A 24456-nucleotide genomic window follows, 5' to 3' on the forward strand; every position below is an offset into this window, starting at 1 on the left:
ACTCGAGGGGGAGCAATATCCTTGCTGGTAGGTTTGCTAGCATGGTTCGGGAGGGTTTAAACTAATTTGCAAGGGGATGGGACCCGGAGTGATAGAGCAGTGAAAGAAGTGCATGGAGTAAAGCCAGATCTAATATATAGAGAGGCTTTGAAGAAAGAGAAGCAGAATAAAGGCTGTAAAGGTTGAAGGGTTAAAGTGTGTGTACTTCAATGCAAGAAGCATCAGGAACAAAGGTGATGAACTGAGAGCTTGGATACATACGTGGAATTATGATGTAGTGGCCATTATGGAGACTTGGCTTGCACCAGGTCGGGAATGAATTCTCAATATTCCTGGATTTCAGTGCTTTAAAAGGGATAGAGAGGGGGGAAAGGGGAGGAGGGGTGGCATTAATGGTCAGGGATACTATTACAGCTGCAGAAAGGGTGGGTAATGTAGCAGGATCCTCTTTTGAGTCAGTATGGGTGGAAGTCAGGAACAGAAAGGGAGCAGTTACTCTACTGGGGGTATTCTATAGGCCCCCTGGTAGCAGCAGAGAAACCAAGGAGCAGATTTTGGAAAGGTGAAAAAATAACAGGGTTGTTATCATGGGTGACTTTAACTTCCCTAATATTGATTGGCACCTGATTAGTTCCAAGGGTTTAGATGGGGCAGAGTTTGTTAAGTGTGTCCAGGATGGATTCCTGTCACAGTATGTTGACAGGCCGACTAGGGGGAATGCCATACTAGATCTAGTATTAGGTAACGAACTGGGTCAGGTCACAGATCTGTCAGTGGGTGAGCATCTGGGGGACAGTGATCACCGCTCCCTGGCCTTTAGCATTATCGTGGAAAAGGATAGAATCAGAGAGGACAGGAAAATTTTTAATTGGGGAAGGGCAAATTATGAGGCCATAAGGCTAGAACTTGTGAGTGTGAATTGGGATGATGTTTTTGCAGGGAAATGTACTATGGACATGTGGTTGATGTTTAAGGATCTCTCGCGGGATGTTAGGAATAAATTTGTTCCGGTGAGGAAGATAAAGAATGGTAGGGTGAAGGAACCATGGGTGACAAGTGAGGTGGAAAATCTAGTCAGGTGGAAAAAGGCAGCATACATGAGGTTTAGGAAGCAAGGATCAGATGAGGTCTATTGAGGAATATAGGGTAGCAAGAAAGGAGCTTAAGAAGGGGCTGAGAAGAGTAAGAAGGGGGCATAAGAAGACCTTGTTGAGTAGGGTAAAGGAAAACCCCAAGGCATTCTTCAGTTATGTGAAGAACAAAAGGATGACAGGAGTGAAGGTAAGACCGATTAGAGATAAAAGTGGGAAGATGTGCCTGGAGGCTGTGGAAGTGAGCAAGGTCCTCAGTGAATACTTCTCTTCGGTATTCACCAATGAGAGGGAACTTGATGACGGTGAGGACAATATGAGTGAGGTTGATGTTCCGGAGCATGTTGATATTAAGGGAGAGGAGGTGTTGGAGTTGTTAAAATACATTAGGACAGATGAGTCCCCAGGGCCTGACGGAATATTCCCCAGGCTGCTCCACGAGGCCAGGGAAGAGATTGCTGAGCCTCTGGCTAGGATCTTTATGTCCTCGTTGTCCACGGGAATGGTACCGGAGGATTGGGGGGAGGCGAATGTTGTCTCCTTGTTCAAAAAAGGTAGTAGGGATAGTCCAGGTAATTATAGACCAGTGAGCCTTGCGTCTGTCATGGGAAAGCTGTTGGAAAAGATTCTTAGAGATGGGATCTGTGGACAGTTAGAGAATCATGGTCTGATCAGGGACAGTCAGCATGGCTTTGTGAAGGGGAGATTGTGCCTAATAAGCCTGATAGGGTTCTTTGAGGAGGTGACCAGGCATATAGGTGAGGGTAGTGCAGTGGATGTGATCTACATGGATTTTAGTAAGGCATTTGACAAGGTTCCACACAGTGGGCTTATTCAGTAAGTCAGAAGGCATGGGATCCAGGGAAGTTTGGCCAGGTGGATTCAGAATTGGCTTGCCTGCAGAAAGCAGAGGGTCATGGTGGAGGGAGTACATTCAGATTGGAGGGTCGTGACGAGTGGTGTCCCACAAGGATCTGTTCTGGGACCTCTACTTTTTGTGATGTTTATTAACGACCTGGATGTGGGGGTAGAAGGGTGGGTTGGCAAGTTTACAGATGACACAAAGGTTGGTGGTGTTGTAGATAGTGTAGAGGATTGTCGAAGATTGCAGAGACATTGATAGGATGCAAAAGTAGGCTGAGAAGTGTCAGATGGAGTTCAACCTGGAGAAGTGTGAGGTGGTACACTTTGGAAGGACAAACTCCAAGGCAGAGTACAAAGTAAATGGCAGAATACTTGGTAGTGTGGAGGAGCAGAGAGATCTGGGGGTACATGTGCACAGATCCCTGAAAGTTGCCTCACAGGTAGATAGGGTAGTTAAGAAAGCTTATGGGGTGTTAGCTTTCATAAGTCGAGGGATAGAGTTTAAGAGATGCGATGTAATGGTGCAGCTCTATAAAACTCTGGTTAGGCCACACTTGCGAGTACTGTGTCCAGTTCTGGTTGTCTCACTATAGGAAGGATTTGGAAGCATTGGAAAGGGTACAGAGGAGATTTACCAGGATGCTGCCTGGTTTAGAGAGTATGGATTATAATCAGAGATGAAGGGAGCTAGGGCTTTACCCTTTGTAGAGGAGGAGGATGAGAGGAGACATGATAGAGGTATACAAGATATTAAGAGGAATAGACAGTGTGGACAGCCAGCACCTCTTGCCCAGGGCACCACTGCTCAGTACAAGAGGACATGGCTTTAAGGCAAGGGGAGGGAAGTTCAAGGGGGATATTAGAGGAAGGTTTTTCACTCAGAGAGTGGTTGGCGCGTGGAATGCATTGCCTGAGTCAGTGGTGGAGGCAGATACACTAGTGAAGTTTAAGAAACTACTGGACAGGTATATGAGGAATTTAAGGTGGGGGGTTATATGTGAGGCAGGGTTTGAGGGTTGGCACAACATTGTGGGCCAAAGGGCCTGTTCTCGTGCTGTACTATTCTATGTTCTATCTACACGAATGACCAACCTATAGATGATGTCACACACCGTTTTATATATGCTGATGACTTATGCATCACTGCCCAAAGCACTGATTTTAACACCGTGGAGAAAACGCTTTCTGAGGCCTCGGAGGGACTAACATCCTACTATGAAGAAAACCACCTCCATGCAAACCCATCAAAGACACAAGTTTGTGCTTTCCGCCTCAGGAACCGTGAAGCCAAAAGGCAGCTTAAAGTGACCTGGTGTGGAGCCACACTGACGCATTGCGAGCACCCTATCTGCTTAGGAGTCACCCTTGACGGATGCCTCACTTTCAAGCACCACATCAATAAAACAAAGGCAAAAGTGAGCACACGAAACAACATCCTGAATAAACTCACTAACACAAAATGGGGAGCAAGCTGGAAAACATTGCAAGCCAGTGCGCTTGCTCTTTGTTATTCCACTGCTGAATACGCCTGCCCTACATGGGAAAGATCTACTCATGGTAAGAAGATGGATGCCGTTCTGAATTCAAGCTGCCGACTTATCACAGGTTGTTTAAGACCAACAAACACCAACAGCTTGTATATCCAGCTGGTATCTCTACCCTGATATAAGAACGGTAGCCAGCAAGAAAGAACGACTCCGTCAGACATCAGATGAGCAGCACCCTCTACGTGGTCATACACCTACACCCAGCCGCCTAAAGTGAAGGAAGAGCTTCATGAACAGTGTTGTTCCATTACAATCAACCCCATCTGAAGCCCACATCACCTTGTGGAAAGACCAGCTCGCCAGTCTCAAACAACCCCCAACGATGGAAATTCCACCGGATGAAAGTCTTCCCCCAGGAGCTAATGGCAGCTGGGCAACCAGGAAGTGCCTTAACAGACTCAGGACTGGTGTAGATCGTTCAAAGGTGTCACTAAGCACATGGGGATATGCAACCAGCCCGTCAACTTGTGAATGTGGAACTGAGCCTGCAACATCTCCTGCGATGCCCATCGCTAGAGGAACCCTGTACTGTTGCAGGTCTTGCTGAATTCAACAACAAGACGCAAAAATGTGTCCGGTTCTGGCTGGGCCATGTATGGACTGTCCGTGGACATGTTGATGATAATAATAAGAAGAAGAAAAATTGGAGTAACGGGGACATGCTGAATTTTTTTAGCCTCCGAAGGAAGGTGAGGTGTTGGTGAGCTTTCTTAGCCATGACATCAACATGGTTGAATCAGAACAGGCTGTTGTTGATGTTCACACCTAGGAACTTGAAGCTCTCAGCTCTCTCCACCTCAACACTGTTGATACAGACAGGAGAATTTGCATCGCCTGCTTTTCTGAAGTCATTGACCTGCTCTTATTTTTTTTTTGTCATGACACCATGTCACTAAGCTCTCTATCTCCTTCTTTATTATTTGTAATGCAGCGTGCTACAGTGTTCTCATCTGCAAACTTGTATACCAGAATCTGACCATACCCTCATGAGTGTATGGGGAGTAGAGTAGGGGGCTGAGGATGCAATCTTGTGGAACACTAAATTTTAGAATAATTATGGCCTGTCCTTACTGATTGCAGACATGGTCAGGAAGTCAAGGACCCCATTGCATTTAGAGGCATTAACTGCCAGGGTCTGATGTATGTGACTTTATTGTCCAGATGCTCCAGTTCTAAGTGTAGGGCCAGGGTGGTGGCACCAGCTGTAGACCTGTTGCAGAGTAGGCAAATTGTAGTGGGTCGAACTTGTCTGGAAAGATGGAGTTGAATCATGCCATGACTCACTTCTTGAAGCACTTCACGATAGTAGATGTTAGAGCACTGGACTGTTGTTATTAAAACTTATATTGTTATTTTTGGGTTCTGGGATGACAGTGGTCTTCTCAAAGTTGGAGGGAACCACAGCTTGATGCATTGAAACTGATAATAATGATTAGAAACACAAAGAAATTCTGCAGAAACCCTATTATGATTTTGGTCCTGATGAAGGATCTCTGTCTGAAACATCAACTGTTTATTTCCCTTCATAGATGCTACCTGACTTACTGAGTTCCTCCAGCATTTTGTATGATGATCATAAACTTTGTTGAATGGAAAACAAAGCTGATACAAGCTGGTGAGAATAGGAATACTGGGTGATTGAATTTGTTGTAGTAATTTGTCACATTGCATTGTATTTGAACCAGCTGATATTTGTAGAAGGAAAGACCACTTTGTATTTCTGCATTTAGAAATGTCTTAGTCCTGAAGGTGGTCACAAATGCAAGGTCTCTGAACTCCCCCAAAATATCTTCTTTTTCCCAAATGTAGGAGGTGGGGTCATTGCCTTAGTCCTCCACTACCATCACCTCCCAGAGAACTGCTTCCGGAATTGCAGTGGAGATTCTGTTCATCTATAGATAGAATGGACATGATTTCATCTTGTGTCATAGATCAAGCAAGTGGAGAATACTGTTGGAAGATGTGAAACTGTCAGTGTTTTTAGGAAAAATAACACGTATTATCTGATCTAAATAATACACAGCTGATTCACTGTTTTCAAGATAAGTCTGATTTAAGGAAGGGTTTTAAATGAGCTGATTGGCTATGAGAAAAGCTCGAATAGGCTAGGCTTGTGTCAACTGAGGTTTAGAATAGAGGTGCTGGATTTGATTGAATCTGAGTGGTCTTTTGACTGATTGAATGTGAGGAGAATCCAAAACCACGGGTCACTGTTTAAGAATAAGTGGTCACCCATTTAAGATAGAAATTAGGCTGTTTTATTCACTTGTTGTGTTGAGTCTTTGGAACTCAAAGTGCTGTGGAAACAGAGTCTCTGAATGCTTTAAAGGTACAGGTACGTGAATTGTTATTAAGCAAATGGTTGAAAATTTCCCGTGGATAGATGAGAATTGGGGAATTAAGGTCTGATCAGCTGCTGTGCATTTATTAAGTGGCAGAACACTCTTTGGGAGCTGGGTGACTAGCTGCTGCTCCTAATTTGTATGTTATGTTTGTACGTTCAAGAGAAATGCAGGGTGCAGAATCAACTGCAGTACATGGCCCTTTGAAATTTCATCAAAACCTTAGACTCCCACACTGGAGGTCAAGTTCCAAGCGTTCTTCTCAAACTTGCCTGCATAAAGAAATCGCCATCTTGTGTGTGTGATATGACCATAGCCCAAACTCTGTGTAGGCTAGTGTTGTTGAAGGGTTCTAAGTACATTTATCAGCAAAGTATGTAGATCCACTCTTGACAACCAGAGGCATGAGCCAGTGACCATTCCGAATGACATGCCACCAATCCACCAACCTGAGCATAGATAGATGGAAGGCCCCCTACATGGAGGGAGGTGGAAAGTAAAGATAAACGAGCAAGATCAGCATCAGCATCAACACAATGGTGTCCCATATAAGCTCTATAAGAACACCCCCGGCATCCTGAAATACCTCTGGAATCTAATGAAGGTGGCATGGGAAATGGAATTATACACAAGGCATGGCAAAGGGCGGAAGGGATATAAATTCCCAAAGAGAAGAATTCCTCAATAATCAGTCAGTTCCACCAGATCAGTCTCCTGAATGTGGAAGGAAAGATCTTCTTTGGTGTCGTGGCTCGAAGACTCTCAGCCTTTTTGCAGAGCAACAACTTTGTCGACACATCAGTGCAGAAAGCCAGAGTATGTGGTTTCCCAGGATGTCTGGAACACTCAAATGTCATCTGGCACCAGATACAAACTGCCAAGAAAGAAAAGAAAGACCTGCATGTGGTCTTCCTAGATCTTGCCAATGCTTTTGTGTCAGTACCTCACAAGACTCTGGGCAGCTTTCAACTTTTTCCAGGTTCCAGAGGGCATCACAAAGCTGGTCAAAGCGTACATCTAGGATCTGCAGTTCTGTGTCACAACACACAGTAACACCACCACATGGCAGCACCTTGAGATAAGCATAATGGTGGGTTGTACCATCTCTCCTCTGGCATTTATCATGGCAATGGAGGTCATTATCTGAGCATCACAATGGGTGGTTGGAGGGAAACGCTTGAAGAATGGGCTGCATTGTCCTCCAATCAGGGCGTATATGGATGACATGACCACAATAACAACAACAAAAGCATGCATCAAACGCCAGCTGGATAAACTCCAGGGGAACATCAAATGGGCATGAATGGAGATCAAACCCAGAAAGTCTTGCAGTATCTCAATTGTCAAAGGTCGGCTAACCGACCTAAGTTTTTGTATCAACGCTGAGCCAATACCAACTGTCCTGGAGAAACCTATCAAAAGCCTCGGACGTTGGTACAACGCAGACCTCAGAGACACCGAGCAGGTGGAACAACTAAGGCAGGATACAATCAGTGGCCTCAAGCTAATCAACAACTCGGCTCTCCCAGGGAAGTTGCAGCTTTGGTGCTTTCAGTTTGGACTGCTGCCCCGACTTATGTGGCCAGTTACCGTCTATGAGGTCACTATGTCTCATGCAAATCGGCTGGAGAGGCTGGTGAACTCACATGTGAGGAAGTGGCTTGGGTTACTGAGATGCCTTAGCAGCATAGGACTTTACGGGAACAGAGCCCTTTTGGTGGAGGAATACAAATGTGCCAAAGCAAGGCTGGAAATGACACTCAAAAAAACCTCAGGACCCAATCGTAAGAGGCGTTACTGCTGCTCTAGCAACAGGGAAGAAATGGACCCCAGCTGCAGCAGTACTGGACGCAGAAGCTGCCCTCCAACACATAGTTGGACATAGTGGGCTATGTCCAACGGGGCAGAGGGGGCTTTGGCCTTGGAGTAATGAAAACTACCTGGCAAAAGGCTACAACTGAACTCTGACACCTGGTGGTGGTAGAGGTGCGCCACCTAGAAGCAGCAGCCAGATGTGCCAAAGCAATATCCCAAACCAAGCAAGGCTGCTGGATGAGGTGGGAGGGTGTTGAGCGGAGGAAAATCACTTGGAATGAGCTGTGAAGCATGGAGTCAAATAGATTGAGCTTCATTATCAGAGCAACATATGATGTCCTGCCCTCTCCTACAAACCTAGATCTTTGACTGGGAGAGGGTCCAGCCTGTCCTCTGTGCACAGTTCTGGCATCCCTCAAGCACATCTTGGTTAGTTGCAAGACCAGCCTAACACAAGGCAGATACACCTGATGGCGCAACCAAGTGCTGAGGCGTTTGGCAGCTGAACTTGAGTAAGAGAGTAACCACCAACACCAGGCCTCTCAATGTCCAGGGAACAATCCCACAATTATCATCCTTCATCCAGGAAGGAGAGAAACCGGGGGCTAACCCCTTGCCTCAAGACTCATGCCCACTGAGTGCAGCTAGGGACTGGGAAATGCGTGTTGATTTAGGCCAGAAACTTACCTTCCCATCTGAAATTGCAACGACCAACCTGCGGCTTGACCTGGTCCTTTGGTCCAACTCCTGTCTTTGTCACTGAGCTGACGGTCCCCTGGGAGGATGCTGTTGATGGGGCTTACGAACGGAAAAGGCTGCGATATGCAAACCTTGCAGTTGAAGCAGAGGAGTGAGGCTGGAATATAAAAGTGCGCCCAGTTCAGGTGGGGTGCAGGGGCTTTGTAGCCAGTTCCATCGTAAGGCTGCTGAGGGAAGGAGGAGTCAGAGGGCAGGCCCATAGGAAGGCAATCAAAGCACCTGCTAATGCTGCCGAAATGAGCAGTCACTGGCTGTGGCTGAAAAGAAGGGATGCTGTCTGGGCTGCCAAGTGACTATCTAGGGACAAACTATGTGTCACACACCCAGGCCTGATCAGCCTGTGGTAGGCCTGCCTCTGCTGAGGGAGTCTTGTGATAAAAGGCCAAAACACCCAGTGATGTCGAGGTACACAACTGAAGATGTGTCGTAATGGTAGTAACATCATCGAGTGGTCATCTTTAAGAGCTGCTTCTCAAGTCAAGTGCAGTGCAGAAATTTTAGGAATTGTAACATCCAGTCCCATTAATCAAACTGAATATCTGGAATAAAGCAGTGACCACTGCAAAAGGGCAGCTGACAACCAGAGGAAGATCTGGTGATGGCCTGGAGAGACTTCTGACAAGAGGGAACAGACCCCATCGGGCCTGGCATGGGCCTGCAGCTCATGCCAGCAGGATCCATCGCTGGACAGAGTATTAGATCCACACATTTATTGCTACGAAAACTTCAGGATGAAGAATACCCCTCGAGTCTGTGAGAGCAGGGTGGAGCGGGGCAAGATGACTCACTGACAAACTACACAGCAACAGACCTGGGAATGGAAACAGACAACTAGCACCGCATTTAACAGAGCAGCAGCACCGGTGGGACACAAACTACAATGCTGCATCTGTGGCTGGACAAAGATAACATCAGAGAAGGGGCTTAAGATCCACCAGGGCAGGAAAAGGTGCCGGAGGGAACTCGGCGAGGGGCCTTGCTTTGACTCTGTTAGTTTCAAGGTTAATCAAGTACAACCTTGAGATTGAAATCCTTGGACAGCCACAGAACAAAGAAACCCAAAGTAACCCATTAAAACAAAAGAAGACTGTTGAACACCCAATGTGCAGAGAGAAAAATCTTAATGCAAGCAATGAATTGAAGTTCACGAAATTTAGGCCACAGAAGCCTGTAATTGCAGACCACAGCCTCAATTCAGTGCAGAAACAAGTAAACTGCAGAGCAGTGAGCTGAACCAGCCTATGGGCCAAATGCCCTGACCTAAATCATCCAAACCTCACTCTCAGAATTGGGCCCTGCCACCCTCTCTTTAGATTTTGCTAGTCATTCATTAAACAATAACTAATAATGCATCTGAGGTTATAAAGTAATACAACATGAAAACAGGCCTTTCAGCCCAACTGGTCCATACCATCCACAGCATCCTCCCAGTTGCCTACGTTCAGCTCAAAACCCTCCAAGCTCCTTCCCTTCATGTACCTATCCAAATGCTTCTTAAATGGTACTCACTTCCTCTGGCAGCTCATACTAAATACTCACTACTCTGTTTAAAGAGGTTTCCTTTGGAAATCTTTGGAATCACTCCCCTTTTGTATCTATGCCCTCCAGTTTTGGACACCCTAGCCCTAGAGAAAAGACTATATACATACTCTTCATAACTGTATAAACTTCTACAAGATCTCCTCTCATTCTTCTATGCACCAAGGAATAAGATCCAGTGTGGCCAATCTCTTCCTGGAACTCTGGCCCAGCCAGCATCCTCATAAATCTCTTCTGCACTCTCTCCAGCTTGACAGTGTCCTTCCAATAACAAGGTGACCAAAACTGTATGCAATTATGTACAGATACATAAATGCAGATGAAAAGTACTATACGTCATTTACATTCAAAGTAAGGTTTGTCTCGTTACAACACTAAACAGTTGCATTTTAGCAAAGAACTTTCTATCTCAAGTAGAAGTGATGCACATCGGATCCTGCCAAAGGGTCTCAGCCTGAAACGTCAACAGTACTTTTTTCTATAGATGCTGCCTGGCTTGCTGAGTTCTCCAGCATAACGCCAATCTGTTAAACTAGAGTGCCTACCAAGAGACATTGAAATTGTCCATTTCTAAAATAGTCCCTTTGTAAATTTTAGACACAAATTCCCATGTGCAAAATTTCACACCTATTGTGCAAATTCTAATAATTCAGCCCAATAAGTTTTAAACTCACAATTTAAATCCAGTTTGGAAACCTTGTACCTTTGGAAACCAAGGGAAAGAGCAAGATGATTTCAAGCAGATAAATGATTTCCAGCATGCACATTCACAGTGTAAGATGTATTTGGAAACTAAAGGAGTGTAGCCTGTGATATTCTGCAAATTAATTTAAATGTTGCCGAAAACTGCGCTTACCATTTCACATGTGTGGTCTGAAGCTTGAAGCTCCACACTGGGTGTGTGAAAGCAGAAAAAAATGTAGGTTTTGTTCATTGAAATGAAACACCAGTCAGCATCAACTTGAAGAGAAAATCTGAGCTAACTGTTTCAGAGTTCAAAGTAAATTTATTATCAAAGTATATATATGTCACCATATACTACCCTGAGATTCATTTTCTTGCAGGCATTCACAGGACAGAAATACAAAAAAAATCAATGAAAAACTGCGCAAAAAGACTGATAAATAACCAATGTGCAAAGAACACAAACTGTACAAATACAGATAAAACAATAATAATGATAAACAAATAGTAAATGAATTCTACTGAGAAAATGAGTTATAGAATCCTTGAAAGTGAGCTTGTAGGTTATTTAAGCATGCTGGTTCAGGAGCCTGATGGTTGAAGGGTAATTGATAACTGTTCCTGAACTTCGTGGTGTGGCACCTAAGACTCTGTTTTCCTGCTCCCCCATAGCAGCAGTGAGCTGAGAGCATGGCCTTGGATGGTGGGTTTCCTTGACGATGGATGTTGCTTTCCTGCTATGGCGTTCCTTGTAAATGTACTTATTGTGGGGGGGGGGGGTGGCTTTACCTGTACTGTACTGGTCTGTATCCACTATTTGTTGGTTTTTCCTTTCTTGGACATTGGTGTTCCCATACCAGGTTGTGATGTAACTAGTCAGGATACTCGTGTATCTGTAGAAGTTTGTCACAGTTTTAAATAACATACCAACTCTGCAAAACTTATAAGGGAATAGAGGCGCTGCCATGCCTTCTTTGTAAAAGCACTTATGTGCTGGTCCCAGGACAGATCGTGTTAACACTGAGGAATTTTAAGTTACTGACTCTCTCCTCCTCTGATTTTCTAATGAGGACTGCCTCATGGATCTCTGGTTTCCTCCTCTTATAGTCTCTTTGGTTTTGCTAACGTTGAGTGAGAGCTGGTTGTTGTGACACCGTTTAACCAGATTTTTAATATCATCCAAATTGCTAATTTGTCGCCACCTTTGATTCGGCCAACAGTGTTGTCAGCAAACTTAAATGTTGCATTAGAGCTGTATTAGTCAAACAGTAGTAAGTATAGAGCGAGTAGAGCAGGGATCTTAGCACACAGCCTTGTGGTACACCTATGCTGATGATGATTGTGGAGATGTTGTTGCCAATCCATGACTGAAGTCTGTAGATGAGAAAATCAGGGATTGTTGCTTGAGGTGTTGAGGCCCAGGTCTTGGAGCTTATTTATTAGCTTTTTGGGGATAATAATGTTGAATGCTGAGCTGTAGTCAATGAAGAGCATCTTGATATATACATCTTCACTGTCCAGATGTTCCAGGGCTGAGTGAAGAGCCAAAAAAAAATGACATTAGCTGTTGACCTATTGTGATGGTAGACATATTGGAGCAGATCCAATTCACTTCTCAGATAGGAGTTGTTCTGTTTCATGACCAACCTCTCCAAGCCCTTCATTACAATGGATATAAATACTATTAGATGATAGTCTTTGAGACAGGCTGCCTGACTTGCTTGGGCACCAGTATGATTAAAGTTTGTTTGAAGCAGATGGGTACCTCAGACTGTCAAAACAAAAGGTTAAAGATGTCAACGAACACTCCAGCCGGTTGATTAGCACTTATCTTCAGTACTCAGCTGGGTATATCATCTGGGACAGATACATTCTGTGGGTACAATCTCCTGAATGGTACTCTTGTGTCTGCCCCCAAACCTGAATTCATAGGGTCATCGGAGGCTGTTCTTGAAGGTACGTCCATGGTTCTCGAGAACTCTGCAGCAGAGCAATTATATCAGAAGCAAGAGATTCTGCAGATGCTGGAAATCTTGAGCAACACACTCAAAACACTGGAGCAGCTCAGCCAGGATCTTTTGAGGGAAATAAACGGTTGGTATTTCAAGCAGATTCCTGATATCCCAGTGAAAGGTCTAGGTCCAAAATGTTGACTGTTTATTCCCCTCAATAGATGCTTCCTGACTTGCTGAGTTCCTCCACCATTTTGTGTGTTGGAGCAATTATTTACTGTATGACAGTGCTCCCAGTAAAGTGCCTCACATACCAAACCATTGAAAAATTATATGCAGGAATTGGCTTTCCCACCTTCACTGCTTTTCTGCATGAACAAGATCAAGCAACTTATCACATAGTGTTTAAACATAAGATGCTTTTTGTTGGTTGCAATTGGTGACAGGTAGGCTAACCTGCATTAGATATACTTGTTTACTAAACGAAAAGCAAATGCTTATTTATATATTAAAGGATCAGTTAATTACATCAAAATATCAAGTTATTGTATTTTAGCCAATCCTAAAACTAATTTAAATTACTGCAGGTCCTTTGTGAATAAATTATAATTTATTTTGAAGTATGTAATTTTTAAATGTAATTCCAGTTTAGGTGATGGCTGTTCCTTCCCAACATGTTTAGTGAATCAGGACCCAGAGCAACCCTCCACTCCATCTGGGCATAACTCAAATACTAAAAGGTATTTACTTAATTATTATTTGATTGTATGCATGAAGTTTTCCAAAACTGAATTTTTTTTGTCAACTAGATGACTTCATTTGTAAGCATAAATAATTGTTGATCATTGCAGTTTTCAACTTTGATTGTAAGAACTGTTATTAAATATTTTATGTAATTGCACTTTGAAGCAGACAGGAATGTGTATTCTCTGTAAAATACAGTTCATGGCATGGTAATTGCAGTAGTGAGTGAGGTTTGCTGAGTGGTTGGAGTGAGATCGATTCCAGTTACCCACACAATGAACTAATCACTTAATCACTCATTTTGACAGTGTCGCTGAAGGCCATCCATTTCCTGCCAAACCTTTACGAGAGTCCCAGAATCATCTATTGGGTAGCAGCCAAACATGGTCAGAAGGAACTTCTGATGATGAGAAAGGCAAGCATGGTGAGTACTTAAAACCTTAAAATTTAGATAACTTGACAGTGTAACTGAATGATGTATTAATTTAAATCTGAGACAATTGCAACCATTGTTAGTAGGAATTCAAATGATTTCAGTCAGATACTTTTGTAATAGAGTGGATTTTGATTAATTGGGATACATCAGGACCAGTCATTTTGGCCCAATTAAGCAGCTGTCCAATAAGCTGAAGTTTCTTGGAATTAGTCAAAGTATAAAAAAAGACACTGAGTAACAAATTATGTATTTAAATGAAATGGAGAACAAATTAGAACACTATCGGGGAGACTGTAAAACTGAGTATTAGTTCCTAATAGTTATCGAAGGAGGTATTCAACACTGCCATGTTCTTTTAATTGATTGTAAATAAACAAGTAAGCACAGACACCTAATGCAAATAATGGACTGCCTTCATACAATTCTATCGATGATTGCATCTTCCAAATCTTCATTTTCATTGTAACTTTCAAGATGATTGTCAATATCTTCAAATTCTTCATAGTTCCTAACTTGTTTCATTTTCACTGCTGGCTGTTTCTGACATCTCCAAGCTTGAATACTTGAAGCCACAGTGAACAAACAGTTCTGAATTGACTTAACTGCTTATTTCTCACCAATTATCAGTGACAAAAATCACTGCTTTTTGAAGACAAACACACACAACTGACCCTAATTAAAAACTGTTCACTCTGAGCTCAGTGTAGCAACCAGCAGCCACACAAGTACACACAACTGACACTTGTTAGAACCTGTTCGGCAACAATCTCCTGCCCCAATTAAATGGAATACTGAGTTCCAAATAAACAAAGGGTATCCCAGCTATTTTCTTGATTAGTTTTTGTTCTTGAAGTGTTGCCCCAATTAACTGATTGCCCAAATATCCAGAATCCACTGTACAAATTAAAATTATGACAGTTTATATCAGTACAAGGTCCCGCATGGGAGGTTAGTTAGGAAGATTCAGTCAAGATTTACAAGGATGTTGCCGGGACTTGAGAAACTGAGTTACAGAGAAAGTTTGAATAGGTTAGGACTTTATTCCCTGGAGCGTAGAAGAATGAGGGGAGATTTGATAGAGGTATATAAAATTATGATGGGTATAGATAGAGTGAATGCAAGCAGGCGTTTTCCACCGAGGCTAGGGGAGAAAAAAAGAGGTCATGGGTTAAGGGTGAAGGGTGAAAAGTTTAAAGGGAACATTAGGGGGAGGGCTTCTTCACGCAGAGAGTGGTGGGAGTGTGGAATGAGCTGCCAGATGAAGTGGTAAATGCGGACTCACTTTTAACATTTAAGAAAAACTTGGACAGGTACATGGATGAGAGGTGTGTGGAGGGATATTGGCCAGGTGCAGGTCAGTGGGACTAGGCAGAAAAATGGTTTGGCACAGCCAAGAAGGACCAAAAGGCCTGTTTCTGTGCTGTAATGTTCTAAGGTTCTATAGGACAGTAACTTTTGCAACTATAGGAATATAAATATGACATATTAACACATTTATATTTTAAATTTTAGATAGGGTGTCTTTTAACATTGGAAGCTTTGAGAGAATGTTGCCTTAGTGAACTTACTAGTGAGTTATGATAGTATGTTGTAAACATTTTGTTTCAGATATAAACACAAAGAAACTTACATTGAGAAAAATCTACTTGCTATGTGAAGTCTACAATTCTAAATTTGCAAAATGTTACTCTTGTCATTTGTGATCTTGAGCTGCCTGAAACACCGGAGAGAAATAAAATTAAGTAATGTTAATTATCTCACTTCCTGGCTAACATCAGTTCAGCTCTATATTAATGGTCAGGATTGATGCTGCATCAATTATAATCCAAAGCAGTTTATTTTAAAAATCCATTATGGAGAGAAAAAGGGATTTTTTTCCCTAATGCCATCATTCTAGACTTATGACTTGTGTAATGTATCCTTGTGTTTGCAACCTGAATTAAATTGATTGCATTTTCTCCATTTCCCTTCTACTTTCCATTGATTTAAAAACCTTCAGAAGAACCCGATTAAACTGTTCTTCCCTGAATTTTTCTCCTCTCCAAAATAACTAAGTTTATTTGTTGAATATTCCTTTCTAACTTTCCAAGGTCAGAAATCATCTTTTGTCAAGTCTGCTTTCTAAAACCCCTCCATCAGCCTAATGAATTTATCCTGCAGTGTTGACTTAGTTACAAACTTCAGACACCTGTCTCCACCAAGTACACCTTCTGAATTCTGAGGAAGAGACTACCAGATAGGCAGACAAGGAATGAGCTCAGAACTTTCTATGAAACATCCACAGTGATTTCAGAATCCCTGGCCCTTGATTGTTCAACATGAACAAAGAATATTTGGAATGGCATTAAGAGCCTGAGACCCTTTGTTGGATACCTGTCTTAAAAGGCATGAACAGCATCCACAAGGCTTCACCTGCTGAACCTATGTAAGAGTCTACAGTCTGACATGGGCCTCATCATCCTACAGAGATGATATAGTATGCTTTTCTGGGAAACACGTAAGAATAATGTTGAGTACCAGACAACTGATAAATGAGGGATAAAGGCTCACCAAGCTGACCTGTGCAAAAACCACTGTATAATTTTGAGACCAAAGTTGAGTTCATTATTTAATAATTTCCTTGGACTTCACACTGCTTCACATATTTGTATTGCGGGCTAAGGAATCACAGAAAATATTCTCTATCTGTAAATACAAATTGCATGACTAGCACGAAGATAACTGTTAATGTCGGTAACATTTTAGTTGTTTGTTAATTCATAGGTATGAGCAATCCTGTCATGGTCATGGAAAATGAGACCTAGCTATGTGTCAAGCAGCCTTTAACAGCTGACAGTTGTAAGTATACATTCTTTGGTTCTGGGACCAGAAAAATGATCTCTAACCCAACACAGCAAAATCTTCATTTTCATTCCTTCCCTCAGTTTCAATTCGGAGTAATATTTTTGGAGTTTAGAATATTGATTTCAATTTCATGTTAGAGTAGGGTAAGGAATGAATTGTTTCTTTTGTATTTAACATTATGGATTTTAGAGGGGGCAGGAAAGAGCGAGTTCGAAAGGCAGGCAAGTAGCGTGGGCCAGGAGTTCAGAAGTAAGTCTCACAATCCATGAAAAATCTGTTTCTGGACAAGGTAAAGTGTAGCAGGCTTACCTGGTCTGTTGCTATGCCATCCATGGATGTCGACATTTGGAGGATCCTCCAGGTCGCGAATCCATTTAGTTCTCACTGCAAGTCTGGATCAGATCTACTCTCCTTCCATCTGTGGTTCCTTATTGCATCCCACCCAAACCTTTTGTATCTTAATGCGAGATTATTGTAATAGTGTCCCCAAGAGCAAAACATATTGGTGCACAACATGAGGCCACAAGTGCAAATTAGAACTTCCTGTATTTCCCTACTTCAGCAATCACTGCTCCTGAAATTAACAAATATACCAGAACTACTTAACAGAGAGTTGCCATAGCACTTTCACTAATGTGTAATGACAATCATCAGGTGTAACATCCCTTTTTTCAATAAGCTTGAATCGGGTAAGAACAAGTAAACAACAGATGTCCCAAATTTCTGTTTGACATTTATAAATTCCTAATAGTATAATCATTTACATGGACTGATTTCTCAGTTTACATATACTGTACAAGGTTTGCATCTGTTCGATGGGCTGGATTTTGAGAGAGAGAGAGAGAGAGAGAGAGAGAGAGAGAGAATTAAAAATGCAGCCACTTACCATCTTTAAAGGATTATTGAAGATTAGTACTAGACTTGATTTGCAAAGTTATCACATGAGGGATATTAATGGGAAAATACTGTGGTCAAAACACTAAGCTCTTCCTGTCACTTGTTAATAAACAGCACTTTAATGAAACGTCCTTGGCTTGGGTGAAAGTTACAAGATCATGGTGCATTCTTTGATTTAGAGGAAGAAGCTGAGCACAACAGATACAGCAACTATTTTTCTGTAATTTCACTACTTAAACTGGGTGATCTGTCTGAGAAAGCATTGAATTCACAATAAGCAGCAGATCCACTCTGCTAGATTATTGCTGAGCAATAAAGACAAGAAATTAACTCACTGTGATTATATGGAAATTTTAAGTCCATTTTATCTTTTTTATTTAGTTCTAGATGCAGCTGCTTATGGATGAAATCTAGGAAGAAATTGTTTCCAAGATCCCAACCTTCACCTGCCCGTCCATCCCTGTTTGATGTCTGTGCCTCTGTGGGATGTCCAAAGGAAATCTTCCTATGATTGACTGGATTTCCTGTTATCACAGCTTAACAAACAACTTAGTGATTCAGCCACCCGTAAATGTACACTGGGGAAATATAATTCTATTCTGAATGCATATGCTTAACAAAACACGCTAAATCTTAATAGCAGCTTGGCATTGCAGTAATTATGAAATTATTGAGGAAAACAGTCTCTTGCCCTTTGAAACAATGCTAAAGTAATTCTGGTTTGACCACTGTTCATGCTATGGTACTGCCTGGATTTCCATATCAGATCATATATGTGCAAGGGCTCACTCGTCCCTTGGTGAATGGTCCCTTGGTACATGTGAAGGCATTTTGTGTTTAATGGGAATGACCTGTTTCCTTTAACTGTTAGTGTTAAAGGAGTTCATAAGTACAGACCTCTAACAAAATTTTAGCAGGTGTCTTACAAGGCAGAAATAGATGAGACATCGTGAATATGCCTTTCATTAATGCACGTGGATTTCATTTTGATTTTTTTTTGCTAAGGGGTGAAGAAAGTATATAATATTGTTCCCAAAATATCTGAGTCAGTTATTTTACTATCTTATTGAAAATAACTTACAGGAGTTGTGGATTATCTGGCCAAGAAAGTGCTGAAGGAATATATTTTAATAGTATTTTAGACCTGCAGTGTTCTGTACTGAGATCTGTTTCCAGTGATAAATTCTGCATGCCCCAACTGTGGCATTTAACCCATCGAACTTTGTTTATTTGGTAGGCAGAAGAAATGATCATGTGGCCTTTTTTGTGGTGCACAGTTTCCCCTTACAAATGTTGAGTCAGCATGACTTCAGTGTGTTGTTTTCAAATGGAATGCGTGTACCAAATAGAATTTCTGAATATTCACACATCATATTAGATAACAAAGTGCCATGAGCACAATCAATACAAAGGGACGCAAAGTACAGAAAATGCTTTGGTAAAGACCAATGAGAGAAAGCACAAACTGGTCCCCTTGTAGTTTGCAGTGCCTTTGATGAAAATCTGATCCACTGTTGTAATGTATTTGGAATCTAATTTTCAAGACTCCCCCTTTTTAAACCAAATTTCAGTATGATTTCAACTGGTGAAATTAAACATTTTTATTCCTGTTATTAAATTATACAGGAAAAAATATTCTAATAATTGGAGTGAGAAGTTTTCCCTGTGCAGTGAAAAGAGAAGAAAACTTAGTAAATTGCTTATTAAAAGTGAATGTTTTTCTGGGGCTGCTTTTAAACATGAGTAAATCAACTTGTACTGTTTAAATAATGAATATTTAGTTAGTCAACTATCCTAATGCAACATGTTGTTTAATTTTTTAAAAAAAGGAACAATTTTAAGGCCAGTAAGGTTTCAGAGTTGCGACATCTCAAAATTCAAATTAATATATTTGTTGAAAAGGGGAGTGTTGTTGACACATTGTCCCTAGAATAAATATAGTAGCCAAATTAGTTTTCTAGCTGTAATTTATACCAAGGCATTTTAAAGAACATAGTTATTTCTGTGGAATATGTTTTGGGGTACTTTGATTAAATTTCTGGCACTAAAGCAAAATCAAACTAGTAGATTTGGAAATCTGAAATAAAAGCAGAAAACAAGGGAAAAAGCTGCAGGTCAGACATTTGTTCTACATTTGCCTTTTATAAGGCATTTAAAAATATTCAAGTTAATTCTTCTTTCAACATTTGGTTTGTCAATCTTGTTATATTCTTTGATAATTTATGCAGTAGAGGAATGCACAAATAAAAGAAAATCCAGTATTAGTAACCAGATGATAGAAACGAGTGAAATAAAGTAACTTGAAGTTTAAACAAAGCTGAGGAAAATCCCAGTTTCTGAAGGTTTGCCTTCTTCTGTAAACATGCAAATCAAAACCCTAATGTCTATTTCACACTGTTCTCCAAATTATTTACAAACTGGATGCAAATATATAGTGACATAACTATTAAAAAGAATTTCCTACAAAATGAGGCAAGAAATTTTGTATTTTTGTTTCCATGGAATCAAAAACAATTATCACTGGCCCGTTCTCTAAATGTGTAGTTTACCTCTTCCTAGTAATTTATTACAGGTAAGGTGGGTAACAAAAGTAAGTGAGTTGTCCTCAACTGCTGAGCTGTAATGAAACTGTGACTACCAGTCATACTTCGCATCTGTTTATGGTCTGCATTATGCTTATCTTAACTACTGTAGAGTTGCACAATCCCAAACACTCAACATGGAAATATCTAAGACAGGAGGAGATGATTCATCAATTTCCAAATGTAAATACAGCCAGATCCTACATATGGCAATGAAAAAGAACCCAAAATTCTGGTTTTGTTTCAGGGAGAAATATTGGCCAAGATACAAAGAAAAACTTCACCTCCTTAATTTCGTGCCACATTGTTTTATAACTGCCTTATTCTGTCCCATCTAAGGACTACTATACATCTGCTAGTATGGAAATCTGTCAACTGTATTGATGTGATCAAATCACTGGAGTAGGCCCTCTATGTAGGTCAGGGGTTTCCTTTATTTTTATACCATGACAATTCGTTGCTACTAAATTAGTAATTATAATCCCTACAAATTCAAAAATAATTGAGTCAACTATCTAATGGTAGGATTAAGACAAATCCATATGTCTTTAGATCCCCAGAGAACATGTTGGTATAAACCAATGCCATTAAGCAAAGAGGCTGTGCACCCCAGGTTAGGAACCCCTGATGTGGGTGAGTGTCTTCCTAAGGGCTGCATTTTAACCTGGATCTCTTTAAAGAATAAACAATAATTTGATTGTCTTAAGTTGTTTGAATTTGCTACTATGCTGAGGTTTTTGATTTTATAGATCAACAAATAAAGCAGCAAGAGGGATAATTGTACAAATTTATGCATTATATTTGTGGCCACACCTAGAGTGTTGTATGCATTACTACAGGAATGAGTGCACCGGAGAGGGTGCAGACGTGATTCAGCAGGATGTTGTTTGGGATGGAACAATTCAGTTTTGAGAGGGGAACTGCAGAAAATGTATTTGTTGGCCTTGGAGCAGAAGCTGAGTGAGAAAATGTGTCAAAAGTGTGCACAATTTTGAGGGGCATAGATAGGGTAAATAGTAGGAAACTTCTCCATTGCACAGGTTTTTAAAATTACAGGGCATAGCTTTAATTAGGAGTAAGAGATTTAGAGGGGATCTAAGGAAGAGCATGCTGGATGGTGGTACTAAGAATCCTTACAATCAAATATCTAGATGAGCACACAAAACACCAAGGCCAGCAGTCTCAGACCAGGGCTGGTAATTGGAATAGTATAGATGGGTCCTTACAAGTCAGAGTGGGTGTGGTAGGTTGATGGGCTTGTTTCTGGGCTGTACGACTCTGACACTTTTCTGCTTCTTTGTCACTAACCTCAGTTGAGATGTGGCTGATACTGAAGGTCCTTTGAAGGGCAGCAATAAGAAAATAAATCTGTTTCTTGACTGGCTAAAAGTAGGAATTGAACAATATTCGTTTAACTACAATCATAAATAAACCTGCAAAACAGTGCATTTAATATTTCCTAATTAAATTGGAGTTTGGCTTCCAAAATAATGGGTCTTAAAATGCAGTCATGTTAAAAATCAACTTGTATTAATAAAGTTATTTACTCGTGGTAGTTCTATTTTCTAAAACTTATAGATAAAAACTCCACAAAGGCTTGAATTACTGAAAACTTAACAAGGGCTTCTGTTGGACACTTCAGTTGTGAGCAAATTTAATGAGATAGAGAAATAAGTAAAAGTTGTAATTTTTTTTCACTTTGCTTGTGTCCATTAGCCAGAGAACACCGTCACAATCAACATCAGATTTTTAAAAAGATCCAATATAAAGGGGCGAGGAAGAATCAAAAAGATATAGCTTTACTTCACTGTCATGTTATGTCGTTGGCTTAATCTTTTATATATTTTAGGAAAAATCATTTTGTTATGAGGGTGTTTTGAGTTAAGCCCAATCCAGGACAACTGAATATTTGGACAAGTTCCTGGTCATTGTACTTGCCCTATGTTATGCTGCATGTCCAGTAAAAAATAAAACATTACTTTTATAATAGTTAAATAATTGAGGTTGACAATTTACTTTAAGTAACTGGAAATAAAAAGGGTTTTTGAAGTTGATGGATGGTATTATAAATATTTCATCCATGAAGTATGCATCAAATGAGTTGCAATAAGTTAGTCTGGGTAATGTCACAAGAAACTTACCAATAGCGAAGTAAGTACATTTCATCACAAATAGGCTTTGAGATTTTTACTTCAGTCAATAAAATGAGAAGCTGGTTTGTGCTTTAACCTGGCTTGGGATGAGTAAGACCCTGGTTATCCGTTTTAAAAATATAATGATTGGAAGTGAGGTCTTTGTACAAAAAGGACAAGAATAGAAAAAAAAATACATATATCTTACTTTGGTTTCTCATAGAACTAATGTATCTTATTTCACAAAATATTGCTTAAAATAATTAAATATCAAATTACATTCTGTTTCATGGCGATCAGATAACTTTACACTATCCTGTCAGAGAATGCCATTCAAGATAACAATGATGGTAATGTAATAGTGATTATGATACAAAATTATTTTGTATGTATGATTTCAGGTCTTTTACATAGTTTCCATTGAACAAATTCGTATCACTTAACGTGAATTGCATTATTCCTTAACAAAGCTGTAATATTTTAAATGCCTTGGTTTCTCCAAAAGACAATTTGCAAGTTTGTAATGTTTTAATCGGTAAAAATGCAGACATTTTAACACATAACTTTGGGTGATAGATTCTAATGCATGAAATCAGGCACTCATATACAAAATGTTCTTGCAAAAATCAATGTAATAATATATTTAGTAAAAAATTAAATCTTCTAAATAATCACCATTGATTATATCCCACAGAGCCACTGAAATACAATGAATAGCACTATTTGCACTCTTCACTGGCAACCTCTCATTGCTAGGCCAGCCACAGGAGAATGAGATGCACAGCCCAATAGTACGAGCAACTCAGGCTTCACTATTTAAATACTATATAAGGTTTGCACTAAGTGCCCAAAGATAAATGTAGTTTGAATTCTGTGTCATGTTTCCTAACTGATGGATAGCATATTCTGCTGATTTGAAGAGCAATCAGTGATTAAATGTGATGTCATTACCCTCAGCGTCAAAACAGAAATACTATTAAGTAACCTGTGTCCATTTATTTAAAGGTTTTCTATGGACAAGTTAAACCATTTATCCTAAACTCCTGCTACCTAATTGTTCTACTTAAAGATATCTTATTGAGCATTTTTTTCTTAAACAATATTTGATCAAATAATCAAAATTCCAAGACCATTAACATTCACTATATCATTGCCTTAATGTGATCCTCACACATACCAATGTTTTACTCCTATTTTAAGCTGTGTCTTAGTTCAGTAGAGTAACTATTAAACTATTTTAACACTTAAACCTATTGATTTGAAACAGTCACAAATTTATTTTGCTGGTGGAAGTATATATATTATTAAATAATTCGATAATAAAAGTGTTGCATTTTCACATGATGGTGATAGCCAAAGAGATTTTTTTTGGTACAAGCTAAAAGCAACATTTCAAAAAATAGAAAATCTAAATTTCTGAAAATGGCTTATATTTTTAAATAAATGTTATCAAGTAAGGACTGCAATCACAGTAAATTGAACTGATCGATCCTAACTGCAAGAGCGATCTGCTTAAGTCTGAGAATAGGAAAATGGCCAGATTAGATAGATATTTGAATTTCCCTCCTTGAACTAGTATGGCAGTTACTGAAAAAACACAATTGATGTTAAAGAATTCTTATTTTAATACCTGCATTTTTCTGGTAATTTAATTTGTACAAGAGCTCTCTACTGGAAAGAGGAATAAAACAGAGTAGTAAAGACAAAATGAGCATGTTGGCATCCATTATTTTAGTCTCTTCTCTTATTTAGGGGGATGCAAACAGCTTTGTTATTGTCAGGAATTTTGTACGTAAATGAAGTGTTGCTCTGTTTTGATTGTTTTATGCAATCAGTGTAAGCTGTGGCATTTTGTTGTTAAAATGCATTTTAATGAAGTATTTTGTGTATGCATTTGTATTATTACAAAACGTATCATAGATGGGAGTTGATTTGCTGTCTGCCATGCTCTGTAATGCTGGAAACTACTCAACTAACATAAAGTTTGATTTGTTTGTGACCAAAGGGGTACATGTATTTATTTATGTACTTAAAAACAACGTAATATCCTTTCTTTAAAGCAAACTGCATTTTGCATTCTGTTAGAAATATCTTAATACTTTAGCTGCAAGGAATAATAAGAGACCCTAGTAATTATCACTTGTAGCAAATAACCTGAAAGTCATTTCAAAATGATGCACCCCCTAAATTCTACCTACTTTTGTCCATTAAATACTGAATGTGATATT

At 40.2% G+C, this 24456-nt stretch overlaps 1 protein-coding gene across 2 annotated transcripts in view; it reads left to right on the top strand.

Moving 5' to 3' along the window:
• The window catches only part of zdhhc2 (zinc finger DHHC-type palmitoyltransferase 2), a 92340-nt gene extending 70204 nt beyond the window's left edge, over positions 1 to 22136 (top strand). For both annotated transcript variants that reach the window (XM_059989271.1, XM_059989272.1), the window contains 4 exons: positions 13241 to 13333; positions 13646 to 13761; positions 16537 to 16611; positions 17896 to 22136. In XM_059989271.1, coding sequence (XP_059845254.1) covers positions 13241 to 13333; positions 13646 to 13761; positions 16537 to 16577 — 250 coding nt within the window. In that variant the 3' untranslated portion in view covers positions 16578 to 16611; positions 17896 to 22136. The remainder of the gene's footprint in view (positions 1 to 13240; positions 13334 to 13645; positions 13762 to 16536; positions 16612 to 17895) is intronic.
• The last annotated feature ends 2320 nt before the right edge of the window (positions 22137 to 24456 follow it).

Source organism: Hypanus sabinus, chromosome 14 (assembly GCF_030144855.1).
Source record: "Hypanus sabinus isolate sHypSab1 chromosome 14, sHypSab1.hap1, whole genome shotgun sequence".
Lineage (NCBI taxonomy): Eukaryota > Metazoa > Chordata > Chondrichthyes > Myliobatiformes > Dasyatidae > Hypanus > Hypanus sabinus.